Raw genomic sequence first — 16583 nt, forward strand, 5'->3', positions numbered from 1 at the left:
TTGCTTTTGTAACAGTTCCCAGTTACCTGATAACATTTTAAGCTTGGCTTTTATTCCTTTGAACACAGGAAGCATAGTTGTTTTTAGTCTGAGTCTGATGACTCCAGCATGTCATGTCTGAGTTTTGGATGTCTGTTTGCTTACAGAGAGTGGTCTCCTCAGATGCCTCGCTATCTCTGTGTACTGGCCATTTTGGGGGGGAAAGTTCCTTGGAGGGATGTCAGTAGGTGGAGGGTGATGAAACTGTCTTCTGGAGAGGATTTTTCTTTGCAACTCCCAAGTGCCTGGGGGCAACACCAGAGTAGAGCCTCCTTCATCCAAGTTCAAGAACAGTCTCTCTATTGTCTCCTTTTAGAATCTTTTTTTTTTTAACTTTTTTAACTTTTTTTTTTTTTTTTTTTGAAGTTGGGAAGGGGCAAAGAGAGGGAGACAGAGGACCTGAAGCAGGGTCCACTCTGTGAGCACAGAGCCTGATGTGGGACTCGAACTCGTGACTATGAGATCATGACCTGAGCCGAAATCAAGAGTCAGCCACCTAACGGACTGAGCCATCCAGGAGCTCCCTCCTTTTAGAATCTTAATTTTTGCACTGTCTGAGGACCCTCTGTGTCATATTTTCCCCTCATATTTTCTATCTCTTCACCTTTGCCATTTTCTTAACTCTATCTTCCAATCCTTAATTGAATGTGTGTGTGTGTGTGTGTGTGTGTGTGTGTGTGTGTGTGTGTGTGTGTGTTGAGTGTATATAATTTCCACGGATTCTCTTATTCTCTAAATGACCTTTTCCACATCTTAACTTGACGAGTCAAATTCTTCAGAAAGTTGTATGTTTGCTCCTCTAACGTGTTTCCTACTTCACATGATTATCACGGATAATGTGACTGTTTTCAATGCTATGGACAAAACTATTACAAACTATCTGTGTGTCCAAGGGAACTGAACTTAGTATCAATAGTGTATAAGTATAAATAGCTTAGAGAGGAAGTGATGTCTGTTTAATGATTTTACTTACCTAAATAAGATTAAAATTTCAAGTCACAGAAAAAAAAAATGTCAAGTCACAGAGACAGCAGTTAGTAAAAACAACACCATACTTACGGTGGTAATGAGAGAGAATAACTTTAGGCCACGTTCAATTTGCTGTTATTTATCCTGATATAATAGTGCAGTGGAACAAGTAGTGATAGACTCTCAAGGAAAGTCTTTCTGAAAGAGCAGTTTTGAAGAAAAAAAATACTAAACAGCCATGTGACTAAGAAGTAATTTTCAATCACAGTATATAATATGGCTGAATACTGAGCTGGATAATGAAAGACACAATGTTTTCTTCCTTAGAAATAATAGTTTCTAAATATTAGTCTTTCTTTGTAGTCATTAATATATATAAAATTTAAGGACGTTCCTTAAGAACGTTCCATGCCCAGTCTACGGCCATACCACCCTGAACGCGCCCGATCTCGTCTGATCTCGGAAGCTAAGCAGGGTCGGGCCTGGTTAGTACTTGGATGGAAGAACGTTCCATGCCCAACGTGGGGCTCGAACTCATAACCCTGAGATTAAGAGTTGCATCATGCTCCACCAACTGAGCCAGCCAGGTGCCCCTCGTATCTTTTTTTTTTTTTTTTAATTGCTACATAGTTCCCAGTCTCACATCTCTTCCCTAGAAAAAAACAAAAATGAATTCAACTTTTTAATAGTCTTCTAATACTTTGAAACAAAGTAATCATTCAAAACAAGAATGTTCACTGAAAGTGTTTAAGAATTTAATTGTGCATTTGTTACCTAAGGAGAAACCAAAGAGTTGGCCAGGGAGGGACATGGGAGATGTGTTCTACTTTTTGACCTTGTTAGTAGTTACACTGTTCATGATTATTTGTTAAATGTATATGTATGTTTCATTCACTGTTCTATGTATATGTTTTACCAAAAAAAGATAAAATATTTTTAAACAGCTTCCTTAAGTAAATTAAATAAAGCTCTCATTTAAATTTATTTATTCTAACTGTCCTTTTTTAAAAAGAGGTTAAGGGACAGAGATGGAACAAAAGCAAAAATGAATGGAATATTTGAGTTACTCTCATTTACACCTTTCAAGAAAAGCTTCAATGATGCTAAACAGATTTAAAACATATTCTCAAAAATAAAACCACTTTTCAAGTAAAATATTAAAAACCAATATGGCTATTTTTGAGAGAGAGAGAGAGAGAGAGAGAGAGAATGAATATGGGAAAAGAGAGAATCTTAAGCAGGCTCCATGCCCATCATGGAGCCCTGATGGAGGGCTCTATCTCATGGTCCTGAGATCATGACCTGAGCTGAAATCAAGAGTTGGATGCTTAACCTCCTGAACCAATAGTTACTTTAATGGCACCAATTCCCTCTTTCTCTAAAGATTCCTATATATAAAATGGAAAGGCACAAATTCATCTCCTTTTTACTTGGTTTATATTTTCCAGGATTTTCAAGTGTCTGAAGAAATGGCACTGTGATGATGTCCTTTGATTCTGGACCTACAGAACTTTCTTTCTATTCTTTTCCAAATACTGTGTCAACTGTGCCTTTATTTGTACGGCATCACCTCCTCTACTAAGTACAACCTAGGGCTCTAATAGCTCCTCCTCTTCACTGCAGTCAGAAGCTATGCTTTCGAACAGTTAATACTGTACTCCTGTTCAATCTGCTGAGAGCACAGTCTTGGAATAATGATTCTACTGCTTAATGTAGGTTCACAAGCCCCCCAAACAGACTGCCATTAAGACCACTTCTCTCTTTGGGGCTGGCAGTTTCTGACTGTTCCACTTGCGAGGGAGCAGTTATTTCTGGCAGTATAGTATGTCTTTAGGTCAGCATGATTTCTCCAATTACAAGTTTATCACTGCCTTATAGATAAACAAATAGCATCTTTGTTCCTATCTCTTAGATAAGAAATAGAAACTGTCTGAGGGGACATTACCCTGTGAATTTGGCCTCGGTCATCTTCATGAGTACATGCTCCTTTCAGAGCTATCTGTCCGTCTTCATAAAAACCCATCACAACTACATATGCTCCTTTTCTAATCTAAAAACCACAGGAGAATGATTCTTTTACTTGTCAGTTCTTTCAAAGTCCTTCTTCAGGTAAAATTCTTATTTTAGTTATGAATAACCCAATACTGGTCTATTACAGCTGCAACAACTCTCAAAAGAGCCGTACAAAAGAAAAATGTGGCTTCTACCTCCAGAAGACATTAAAGACTTTTTTCTTTCTTATTAAGGCACCCAGAACGCATAATATTACACCAGGCCAAAAGGACCAATTCCCTTCATGGAGGAGAAGAGCAGGTGGCTGTTACTTATTAAATTCTCAGAGCAACGTGCGATGGCTTGCTTTCTCCTTTTGTTTCTCTTTGAATAGTAGATGAAGCTGATTTTTTTCCAAGGCTGCTTCTCACCACCCGCATTCCTGATCCTTGACCTAAGCAGCTGTTAATATGCTACACACATATGCTTGGGCTCCTGAACCACCAATGCAGTTAATCTTTCGGTTTTCTCCACGTCAGTTCCTATCTTGTTAGTGAAATTGAAGTTTTTTTTTCTTTCTAAATGTAATCATTTTATCTGATACAAAAACTACATATACAATTCACTGGTTTTTTGGAATCTTTTTTGTCCCCAAAGGTGTCGGGGCCCATGGGTTCTTATGTTCTAATTGAGAAAGGCATGTTCATTCATGGAAATTCCAAAAGGTGGGCTACCATAGCTACTTCTGCGTTTAGGGGTGGGTAATCATTGGAGGCCACATATTACCTTTATTCTCAAAGAAAAGTGAATTCCTTTGATTGAATATAGGTGAAAGATTATATTTTCTGCAGCTAATGATTAGAAAGTAAAATATTAGTGTATCAAAAGACACTTTGTTCTAACTATCTGTGTTCAAAGGAACTTCTCCATTCTCGTAACCCGCCCCCACCATTTTATATTATAATTGCCTATTAACAGTCTGTACCCCTCAAAGACAGGAAGCTCCTGGAAGACAGGGATTGTATCATAATGACTGTTTTATCTGCAGGGCACATGGTCTGGCAGATGGTATACAGCCAATAAGTATTTCTGCTGGTGTTGGTGTTACATTCAATTCAACGTCTAATTCTTAATTAGCCACAGTTTTAGACTAACTGGCATACACCACTGCCCCAACATTTATGAAACAACTTCTAATCAGACATTATTACAGTTCAAACAGATACGCCAAACTGCAAAAACCTAATGATATCTACCCTAAACACTGAGCTTCTTTATGAGAGGCAGCAGAGACGATGCTAACTTGTGATTTGAATCTTTTTGCTCTCATTTCAGACTCAGCTACTAACGATCGGTAACCTTTGGCCTGCCACTTTAATTATGTTGGATCTTGTGCCCTTAGAAATTAAAGTGGGAAACTGGATTAAGTAGTCTCTAAGTCCCTAGCTGAGCCCAGCTTTGAGACTGTGATGAGGCACCAACCAGTTAGGGTACTACTAACATAGCAAGCCCTTGTTAACACTAGAGGGAGCTGCACCCATGCCATCACTGGGGTGGATAGGAAGATTTCAAGGCAAAGCATCTTTAAATTGGAAGATGGACTTTTCAGAATGAGAGGAATTAAGTATTAGGTGAGACACCCATACTGTTCATACAGCCACTGCACAGGCTTTCTGCCATGACCTCCCTCTTGCTGATGTCAAAGTGCCTCACACTTGACTTTGATCAGCATACCTTCTGAGCTCTAATTCGGATTCCAAAAGAACCAAGACAGCTTGAGTCATTCCTACAGATTTCTTTCCCCATTCAGTCTACTATTCTTTCTTAATCAAACTAACAACAATGAAAAAAAAAGCAAAATAACTAATGCTATTATTGGAAAAGGCCCAGAAAATGAGATAGAGGAAGAAAAAGATTCATATCACACTGAAGATGTGGCCTGGGAAAATCAGTAAATGGCTGCGGAATTCATTAGCAGCTTGCCACTCAAACCAAAGCTACCATAGCTACTTTGAAAACAAGAAAAGTACTCAGAAAGAGGAAAGATATCAAGGAAAGAAGGAATCGACACAGTTCTATAAACTGTAGAAGCCTGAATGCCTGCCTACGAGTGGATGTGGTCATTGCCTTGTTGGGTTCTGTGGTATGAAGTCTGCAGGTGCTGAAGTGAGGCCATGAATTAGAGGTAACTGGATCACATTAGGCATCTGGCAAGAAAAGTGCCAAGTGACCAGATATGGCAATGGAGGATGAGGTGGGGAAGGAAAAAGAAAGAGCATTTTTAAAGCTAAAGTTTATTCTGAAGTTATATACACAGACTCTCTTCCCAACTCTAAAAACCATCCAATGGCTTTGAAAATGTATGACCTAAACCCCTTACAGAACAAGTGAAATGAAGAATTAAAAACCTCTCCATTGTATCAATTTTGTTTGTGTTTGCCCAGAGGCACGAGGACATGTTAACCTGATAGAGAGGGTATAAATCATGGATATTACAGAATGTGGTCTGTAGGAGAAAGATAAATGCAATCCTGAAGAACCCTTTTTATGGGAATTTCATAGATAACTTTAACATTCAGGAAAGCAAAACCTCAACAGTCAGAGACAGACTGCCTACTTTTCAGACAGAGGCTATTCCTGAGTAAAAACAAATTACAAAACAACTTTAGAGAGCAGTCAGTGAAAAATCTATTAGAACAAAACAATTCTTTTTCACTTAAAAAATGCAAACTCAGACCTCCAGAGGTAAAATACAAAGTAAAACTCACCACATTAAAATTAACTTATTGCTATGGGTCCAAGTAGTTTAGATACTTGTTTCTTAAATCATCAATTTCAAGTACTCTAATAAGAGACATCACAGCCTCGACAGATTCAAAAAGATTTCCCTTTTCCTTTAGGACATTAGTTTTTTTTTTTTTTTTTTTTTTTTTTTTAGCCAGCCTTTCAATCAATGATCCTTATGGGAAGCATGAGAAAAATGTACTTTACTGTTAAAAGGAGAACAACTTGTTTTCCTCTCTTATTTTAGGATACATGCCAAAGAATTTCCAATTCACCTGCTATGTACTGACCTTTAAAATGTTTCGGCCATCAAATGATTCTCTTTCCTTGAAGATGTATTTGCCATCCGCTGTGTAGAGATTGTACCTGCCTTCAGCTGTAAATATTTCAAAGACAATATTAGAAAAGAAGCTTGGGTTATATACGTTTGTTTTCTTTTGGGTTTCTACAGGTATAGCTAGCAAAATGTATTACCTGGAAAGTGGTACAGTGGGAGGGAAAAGCAGCAGGCTGAGTCAAGAGGCCCGGGGTCCAGTCTCAGCTCTGTTATCAACTCCATACACATTTATTCATTCAACACTGTCCAAGCACTCGAGGTAGGTTATGTATATCATTAGCCATAGTCTTTTTTTTTTTTTAATTGAACTATAGTTGACATCAGTGTTGTATTCGCTTCAGGTGTACAACACAGTGACTCAACAATTCTATACATTACTCAGCGTTCACCGTGGTAAGTCTAGTCACCATGTGCCATACGCCATCTGTCATACAACATTATTACAATATTATTGACTATATTCCTTCCCCATGTTGTACTTTTCATCTCTGTAAATTATTATTTTTTTAATATTTATTTATTTTTGAGAGAGAGAGAGACAGCGCAAGAAGGAGAGGGGCAGAGAGAGACAGAGACACAGACAAGTATCCAAAACAGGCTCCAGGCTCTGAGCTGTCAGCACAGAGCCCGATGTGGGGCTCAAACCCACAAAACGTGAGATCATGACCTGAGCCAAAGTTGAACGCTTAACAGACTGAGCCACCCAGGTGCCCCTATTTTATAACCAGAAATTTGTACCTCTTAATCCTCTTCACCTATTTTGCCCACCCCACCTCTCATCAAGCCCTCTGGCAACCACTGGTTTGTTCTCTATAGTTATTAGTCGGCTTCTGTTTTTTGTTTGTTTTTTAGATTCCACATATAAGTAAAATCATTGTGGCATTTGTCTTTCTCTGTCTGATTTATTTCACTTTGCATAATACCCTCTAGGTCCATGTATGTTGTCACAAATGGCAAGAATTCATTCTTTTTTATGGCTGAGTCATATTCGGTTGTATATGTATATACAAGTAGACACAACCCCCCCCCCCCACATCTTCTTTATCCATTCTAAAAAAAAGATAAGAAATAACAAGTGTTGGCAAGGACATGAGGAAAAGGGAACCCTCATGCACTGTTGGTGGGAATGTAAACTTGGAGCAAAAGGATGAAGGTTCCTTAAAAAATTAAAAATAGAAGTACCAAACAATCCAGTAATTCCACTTTTGGGTATTTACCCAAAGAAAACGAAAACACTAATTCAAAGATATATACACCCCTATGTTTATTGCAACATTATTTACAATAGCCAAGATATGGAAGCAGTTAAAATGTCCATCAATAGATGAATGGATAAAAAAGATGTGGGGTGTGTGTGTGTGTGTGTGTGTGTGTGTGTGTGTGTGCTTGTGTGTATAAAATGAACCATATTCTTAAGCAAATTAGGTCTCTTCTATGGACCTCAGTTCATTTACACAGTTACAGGTTAAGATTAGGTATCTCCAAAGGTTCCTTGAAGTCTAAAAGCCCAAGATTTTGTGTAAGCTGCATGCCTTTAAAATATGTAAAAAACAAACAAACAAACAAACAAACAAACAAAAAAATCATACCAAACGCACACATTAAGTAGTCAAAAGTGCTGGCAACGCTGATTTGGGTTGCAACCAACATGATGTGGGTTGATTTAAGGAAACCCCACCCCTGCAAATGAGAAAGTCCCCTTCAGTTCAAAGGTATCTTTACAGACATTCTACACAGAAATGCAGCAAATCTATGACCTTAGCCTCATCAAAGCTATGCTCTAACTCCTTGTGTTAATTTAGCATGCTTATTCCGAAGGACATCCTTGAAATATGGCAGGAAGAGGATTTCAAAAGGAAAGGGATGACAGGTAAGAAAGAGTGAAACACCTGATTCCTATCCCCTTTTCAAGTAAAAATTCATTATACAGAAGAATCTAAGGTATAGAAAATTCAAAGCATCCTTCAGAATTATTTAACCCTCAGAATATTTTCTAAGATATTTACCCTTTCCTGCCTACCAACAGACACTCAAAAGTATTTGTATTGCCACTTTTGAATATGCTCTTTTATTGTATACAGCTATGGAAACTACCAAGTCAGAATTGGTAAAATATGTCCAGAGCGCTAACTCCACGTGCATAATATAAGTTAGCTAGCCCACTGGAATTACACACTGGTAACTTCTTTTTTTTTTTTTAATTTTTTTTTTCAACGTTTTATTTATTTTTGGGACAGAGAGAGACAGAGCATGAACGGGGGAGGGGCAGAGAGAGAGGGAGACACAGAATCGGAAACAGGCTCCAGGCTCTGAGCCATCAGCCCAGAGCCCGACGCGGGGCTCGAACTCACGGACCGCGAGATCGTGACCTGGCTGAAGTCGGACGCTTAACCGACTGCGCCACCCAGGCGCCCCACACACTGGTAACTTCTAACGACAAAGTATTCACTTAATCAAAGATCAATGACAGGTTCAAAATCTGTAAGTAGCACTGGCCATCAGGGAAATGCAAATCAAAACTAAAATGAGATACCACCTCACATCAAAAATGACAGCAATAATCAAAAAGATAGATAGTAACAAGTGTCAGCAAAGAAGGAGAGAAACTGGAACCTTCACACACTGCTGGTAGGAATGTAAAATGGTGCAGACACTTTGGAAAACAGTCTGGCAGCTCCTCAAAAAGTTAAACACTGGTTTACCATATGACCCGAAATTTCACTCTTAAGTATATACCCAAAAGAAGCGAAAATATATGTCCACACAAAAACTTGTATGAAAATGTTCACAGCGGCATTAATCCTAATAGTCAAAAAGAAGAAACAATATAAATGTCCGTCAACTGAGAAATGGATAAATAAGATGTGGTACATCCATATAGTGGATGATTATTTGGCAATAAAAAGGGAATGAGGCATGATACATGTTATCACATGGATGAATCCTGTATGCATTATGCTAAGTGAAAGAAGCCAGTCACAAAGGATCATATATTGCATGATTCTATTTATACAAAATATCCAGAGAAAAGGCGAATTTATAGGACAGAAAGTGACTGATGGTGTGTAGGACTGAAAGGTTAAGGAGTCACACCGCTAATGGGGTTTCATTTTGGAGTGATGAAAAGTGTTCTAAAATTGATTGTGGTAAAGGCTGCGTAACTCTGACTATACTAAAAATCACTGGATTATATGCTTTCAATGAGTGAATCATACAGTATGTGAATTTATCTCAATGAAAGCGTTATATTCAAACTATCTCTAAGTAAGAAAGGATAACTATACCGTGAACACAGAACATTTTCTTACATGAAGCTCTGGTGCTAACTGAATATAAATCTGGATCCACACAATTTAGAAGATACAGGTTCCTGCATAATTCAACTCTTACATGTCAAAAGGTTAGTTAATAATGGAGCATGGTAAGAGCTCCAAAGAAAGATTTAAGGACTAGGACATTTGCAGAACGTACTACTGATGGTATTAAATGTCTCATAAAATACCGTCTGTACCTGCACAGTCCAAATCAGTAGCCACCAGCCATATGTGATTAATTTAATTAAAAGTAATTAAAATGAAAAGTTGACTTTCTCAGTCTCACTAGCCACCTCCAAGTGCTCAATAACTACATGTGGATGGTGGCTACCATACTGGACATTATAGATACGGAATATTTCTATCATCATAGGAAGTACTATTGGATGGTGCTGGATACAATGTATCTTCTGAACCAACGAATCTATTGTATACTCTAGAGCTCTAAAATTCTGTCTTTACATAGTGATGTTAAGATGTACATCACATCAGACGATCTGTGTTTCCAAACTTAAAACTGACCATCCAGAAGAAAATAAATATTAAAAACTCCTTTAAATGTTTGCTCTGGACAAGGTACATACATTTATAAATATGAAGTATTCCAGAAATTTTTTTCCTGAAATTCTACATATTCTTCTGCAATACTATTATCCAAATGAAAGAAACGCATTCCATCAGAACAAGAGCAAGCATAGAGCTTTGGATTCTATGAACTACCCAAATAAGAGTCTATAGGCTTTGACTGAGTCATTTGAGCCATTTTTGATCTCAGTGTTCCCAAAGGTAAAATAGTGATTTATTTAGAAAAACCTTAAATAAAATAGGATCTAACATCACAAAATGCTAGAACTGAAAATTAGCCAGCTACATATCTCTTAGTCCTACAATGGCTCTAACCAAATGGGCTTAATATTAAATGACTTCCACTTGGGATCTTTGGTATATATCTGAGATAAAGAAAAGATGCACAGATGACCTTGAACAATGGGGATAAGGGACAACAACCCCCATGCTGTTGAAAATTCATGTGTAACTCTTGACTCCCCTAAAACTAAATTACCATTGTTGACTAAAAGCCTTACTGATAATATAACCAATTAATACATATTTTGTATATTATGTGTATTATATACTGTATTCTTATAATAAAGAAAAAAGAAAATATTAAAATCATAAGGAACAGGAAATACATTTATAGTATATACTGTATTTATAGAAAGAATTCTGTGTGTAAGTGAGACCCACACAGTTTAAACCATGTTGTTCAAGGATCAACTGTACTTTGACAAAAAATGGGACACACAAACTTCCTAAAGTATAAATCTACAAATAGTTTATGGGGTCAAGTCCTGATGGAGATCTCCTCTTCCAACCTAGACTTTCTAAAACCAAGGTCAGGGTCCTAAGCAAAGGAAATAAAACCCATTTCAAATACTTGAATTTGTGGTTCCTGATCAGATAGATGCTGAATGTGCTAGAAAAGCTTTCACTTGCTGGGGACAGGCAATGGGAAGAAAAGAAGAATCCTTTTTAAATGTAGATTACTGTCCCAAATCAAGGGTTAAAACAAGGCATTTTTATATAAAGGCTCAGAATCCATGTGGAAAAATTATTACTCTAATTCAAGGTTCCTCAACTGTGGTGATACTGACATTTCTAGATACTTCTTTATTGAGGTAGGTTGTCCTGTACACTGTAGGGAGTTAAGCAGCATCCCTGGCCTCTACTCACTAGATGCCAGTAGCAAAGCACCCTCAACTCCTTAAATGTGACAACCAAAAACGTCTCCAGACAATCCCAAATGTCCTCAAGGGGGGCAAAATTGCCCCTATTTGAGAACCACTGGTCTAACCTTTACTTTTACTAGCTAATCTTTCTTCCTTCTTTCTTCTTTTCAAAAAAAGTCACCAAATATTGCATGGGACACACTTATACTTTTATTTATTTTTATTTTTTTAAAGTCCCCTCATTTATTTGAAGGGGCAGAGGGACAGAGAGAGAATCCCAAGCAGGGTCCACACAGTCAGCACGGAGCCCAACGCGGGGCTCAACCCCACGAAGATCATGACCCAAGCCAAACTCGAGAGTTGGACACTTAACCAACTGAGACACCCAGGCACCTCTGGGACACACTTATATTAAAATAATTATTCACTGTTTACCTAAATTCACCTGAGCATCCTGTATTTCTATTTGCTAAATCTGGCAATGCTATGGGCAACAGAAATCAAAGATCTAGAATGTCATGGTCCCATGCTAGATAGGTCTCTGCCTACTTCCACTGTGCTCATCAAAACAAGTCAAAGGTTTGTGCTCGCTTCGGCAGCACATACACTAAACTTGGAACAACCCAGAGAAGATGAGCACGGCCCCTGCGCCAAGGGTGATGCGCAGATTCGTGAAGCTTCCATATTAAAACAAAAAAACAAAAAAAACAACTCAAAGGTTCAAAAAAAGATATACCAGAGGCTCTTTGATAGCCCATTTTGTTTGAACCCCAGGGATATCATAAGGCCTTACTGATCACAAACTATGCTATAGTTCTTTGTGGGACTTACCATTGGGGTCCTTCCTGAATAGAGTGTTCATGACTGTAGCATGGAGTTTCACACTATTCCACTCTTTCACTATTAGTCCAGACGCCTGAAAACGTTCCAGCACTCGATCGACTAATTCTTGCAGCCTGGAGCAATTGAAGACAGAAGTATAAAAATCTTAGTAAAGTCCTAAATCCCTGATTACTGATTGAATGTTTACAGAGTATCTGCTCTGGGCCAATCACTGTACAAGACCGTGTGTAAGAGGAGGGAGAGAAAAGGCACGTGGTGCTCACAGCCTTATGGAGCAGATGGAGATGGAAACCAATAACTGCAATATATCATGGTGAGCGTTAAGGGAGGGATCAACCGTACATGGAGAGGGCCAGGTTTTCACAGGAGGTTTAAACATGACCTTGAAGCTTAGCATCTTGGGACAGGGCTCAAGAAGCCAGGCTCAACGGAGACATGCCTAAAAGGAAGCGCCTTATTGCTTCATCCTGTCACAGAACCTAAAGCTACCAGGTGGGCAATATGTTTCTGCCAGGATCAAAGGACGTCTGGCACAACTCTTAAGACATTTGCTCACTGGGAAAGAGCACGCACTGTGAAGATCCCCGTAGCCTTGGACACTATCTCAGTGTTTCACTGAGGCTGAAGCATAGTACCCATAAAGACAACTATAGGAAAATCCATCGGCTGCGTGACCATTCCTCATGTGGACTCCAGGTAGCTCTAAGCAGTAAGGGTTCTGCAGTGGTTGTGTTCTATCTCAGCAACGGCCACTCACTCTAGCACCTCCACCAGAAACAATGCTTGCACAGAAGTTTTCATTCTATGCAGGTGTTTTGCTCAACAGCTTGAAGAACTTCCTTTAACACTTCTTGTAAGGCTATTCTAGTGGTGATGAACTCTTCGGCTTTTGTCCGTCTGGAAAACTCTTTTTTCTCTCTCCTTCAGTTCTGAAGAACAGCTTTGCTGGTTGTGCCGACAAGAGGGGTCAGCATCCCAGCAAGTGTGTGGTGAGCAGGCCTCAGGAAGCAGCCATCTTCTGTGACCACCCACTCATCTGATGGTAAAATGCAGCCTGTGGTTTCTACATCATGTACCAAAATGTCCACTCTGAGACTGAGGCAGCTGTCACTGGATATGTGCCGAGTCCATATCAAATGACAGAGCAGTGCACCTGGTAGCAAGTGCAGGGAGCAGCCTGCACCTTCAACCCTTCCTTAGCCACCTCTGAGATTAGTGCTGATCCTGACATCCCTGGCCCAAAATAATCTCCCATTAGTCACTAGCGTACTAATGAACAATAGACTTCACATTTTTTGTACTTCACATTTTTAGATGTGCTGGTAAGAGTCTTTTGGGTCAAACATCACCTCTTTTCCTGGATACAAGTAGCCCTGAGAAACTTAGAGAGTTTGGGAATCTTCCATTGCTTCTTGGGCCATGGCCCAAGTGTAATGGCCCACAGTGTAAGCACTGTGGCCAGTGAGCAGAGCTAGACAGGTTTGCTTTATGTGAGATATGGGTCAACCCACCTGTGTGGCCCATTTTGTGGCCCATCTTGCCTCAGGAAGAATACTCTGGCTACAGCAACTCAGTTGCTTGAGGTCTGTCTCCAAGTGGACAGCAGCCTCTAGTACCCCTACCCTCCAGTGACCTTTCACTCGTTTAGACGTGGGCAAAACAACTCTTTTTGCTTGCACTGCATACACTGCAGCAAGAGGAAGCTACGTCCCCCAGAAACTGACTCGGGAACACAAACAATTATCTTCCCTTTCATGGTTTGCAGGTTCCAAAGTTCCGAATGAATCTTCTTAAAATTCTAAGTTCTTTATCTTGTGTGTTTTTTTTTAATGAAATACTATCCATGAACCAAAAAATATTTGTAAATGAGTAAGCCATAGTTAACATTATTTATAATAATAATAAAAATAATAAATTATAATCATAAATACTCATGTCCCCTCCACCAAACTTCAGAACTAGAACACAGGGCTGGCACTAGGGTGAAGCAAGTGAGGAAATTACTTTGGGCACAAAATTTAAGAGGGTGCCAAAAAATGCAGTAACCTAAATAAATCATACAGTTTATTTTTTTATTAATTTATTATTTTAAAGTTTATTTTGAGAGAGAGAGCGAGCACACGTGTGCAAGAGTGGGGGAGGTGCAGAGAGAGAAGGAGAAAGAGAGAATCTCAAGCAGGCTCCACGCTGTCAGCGCAGAGCCCAATGTGGGACTCGAACTCAAGAACCACGAGGTGATGACCTGAACAGAAATCAAGAGTTGGACACTTAACTGACCAAGCCACCCAGGAGCACCCATGTGGTTTTTTTTTTTTAAAGATTTTATTTTATTTTGGAGAGAGAGTGTGAACATGTGAGTGGGGGAGGGGCAGAGAGAGAGAGAGGGAGAGAGAGAATCCCAAGCAGGCTCCACGCCCCAGCGCAAAGCCCAACATGAGGCTTAATCTCATGACTGTGAGACCATGACCTGAGCTGAAATCAAGAGTTGGATGCTTAACCTACTGAGTAACACAGGTGCCCCAATAAATCATGTTTTAATGCAGTATTTTTAAAAATCAAAATTAATGAAAAAAAAATCCATGACAAACAGAGTCTCAAAATTTTGAATGAAGTTGGGGCCAGTACCGCCGAGTCCGCCCTTTGTGTCAGGATCCAGTGTGGCTGGCATGGGGTAGAACGTTACACAACACACCGGTCACTCAGGATGCTCCAGGCTCTGGAGATCCTAGGGACCCCCTGCTGCCCCATGACCTCAGCACCCCTCAACATGCACATTTTCTTACCAGGCTTCCTCCACTGAGCGGCTTGACAACTGCGACCTCTGTGCCTTCTGTTCCCTGGGCTACAGTTTCCACCTATGCAGATCCTTCCAGGCCCAACTCAAATCCCACTCTTCCATGAAGCCTTTCTAGCCACCCTAACACCCCCACTCCCCTATATCTGTGAGCAATGACTCTGCCCTTCTCTGAAATGCTGCTTCACTTATGTGTGCTTTCCTTAGCATTCTCAGTGACAGTCCCTTGCTATTTCAAGTCTGTCTGTCCTGTTCCTCTACTAGATTATATGCTCAAGAGCATGTTGTATTTGTTTTGTATCTTCCAGTGCACCATTATACTTGGCTTTCAGTAACTACTGGCTGTGACTGGGTAATTGATGGATGTGACTGATTAAAAACTGAGAAGTGAATGTAAAAAATAAAATAAATGAGGTCTTGAAGTATCGCTGAAGATTTGCAGATAAAACCAGTGAAGGAAGGACACTTCAAGCAGAAGAAACAGCATGTGCAAAGATGCCAAGGCATGCACGATCACATCTTATTTGGAAAACCGATTACTGAATATAGCTATAGCAGAGAATGAGAGAAAAAGAACAGTGGAGATGAGCTTGATATAAGTAGTGGTTGGACCATCAGAAGCCACGGAGATTTGAAAAAGAGAACGATGTGGTCAGATGTCCATTTCTGAAAGCTGACTCTAGCAGAGTAGAAAACACTTTAGAAGGAGAAGAGACCAGAGGTACAGAAGTCAACTAGAGTGGTAGTATCAAGCACTATTCTAAGCGCTTGAGATCTGTTAACACGTTTAATCCTCACAATGAATTATTATCCCCATTTTACCAATGAGGAAACTGAGGCACAGACAAGTTATAAAACTTGACCAAAATCATATTAACTAATTGGCGGCAGACCCCAAATCAGAATCCATGCCGTGTGGCTTCCGAGTACGTGCCTTAAGGACTGCGCTATAAAGGGGGAAAGGATGAAAACAACTTTGTCCCCACATTCCTAAATAAATAAAATAAAATCTATTCACACTGCACAGAACTCTAATTTTACAGTTAGCTGATTCAATTAATTGTGCATGCGGATCTCCAAGCAAAGACCTACATTATTTTGGGTCTAAAGTTTCTGATTAACTAACACCATGACAGAACAATAAGGTTTTGAAATACTTCTGAATGCTACAGCATAACAAGTCTGAATATAACCAAGGACTTCAAAATCTACCTCAATTACAAATCACAGCAGAATGATGCCCTTCTTTTCTCTCCCCTCTATTAAAGAAAAAGAAGTGAATAGGGAGTTCAACTAGACAGAAACAGGGAGCAAGAGATATTAGAGGAAGGAAATTAAATAGACTAAATGAAAGAAACCAATTTCCAGCTCTGTCTTTCTGGAAAATTAAGATTTCTGTCCAATTCAAGACTTATTAGGACTTTGAAGGAACTGAAGTCCTTTAAAAAGTTCTAGTCTAACCTCTCATTTTATGCAAGAGGAGTAAAGCACAGACAGTCAGGACAGAGACCAGAATCCAAGTCGGTTCTGCTGTTATCAATTCACTGTGCATTCCACAAAGGCTGGCTCTTTATCTTATCCCCTGTTTCACCCTGGCACCTAAATTAATGCCTAATTGACACATAATCAGTTCTCAGTCAAGAGCTGTTGCATGCACACACGATTCACAGATGACAAATATTCTGGAGTTCTATTAAAAGAATTTAAGGGTACTTGGGTACAGTCACTAAATTTCAGGTTGATGTCATACATACCGCATTGGACAATATGTCCATATATTT

At 39.4% G+C, this 16583-nt stretch overlaps 1 protein-coding gene and 1 non-coding gene across 9 annotated transcripts in view; one reads left to right on the forward strand and one right to left on the reverse strand.

Annotated features, from left to right (window-relative positions):
* Positions 1 to 16583, reverse strand: part of ASCC1 (activating signal cointegrator 1 complex subunit 1) — a 115911-nt gene that overhangs the window by 26035 nt on the left and 73293 nt on the right. For 7 of the 8 annotated variants that reach the window (XM_040485323.1, XM_040485321.1, XM_040485325.1 and 4 more), the window contains exons 8-9: positions 11997 to 12121; positions 6075 to 6160 (exon numbers count right to left, since the gene is read on the reverse strand). In XM_040485323.1, the coding sequence (XP_040341257.1) occupies positions 6075 to 6160; positions 11997 to 12121 (211 nt within the window). The remainder of the gene's footprint in view (positions 1 to 6074; positions 6161 to 11996; positions 12122 to 16583) is intronic. The other variant, XM_040485324.1, reaches the window with a different exon arrangement.
* On the forward strand, positions 11749 to 11856 carry LOC121037630 (U6 spliceosomal RNA). The gene has a single exon (XR_005793890.1). It is a non-coding gene; the product is annotated as a U6 spliceosomal RNA (small nuclear RNA).

This window comes from Herpailurus yagouaroundi, unplaced genomic scaffold (genome assembly GCF_014898765.1).
Source record: "Herpailurus yagouaroundi ecotype Mexico unplaced genomic scaffold, PumYag 163, whole genome shotgun sequence".
Taxonomy (NCBI): domain Eukaryota; kingdom Metazoa; phylum Chordata; class Mammalia; order Carnivora; family Felidae; genus Herpailurus; species Herpailurus yagouaroundi.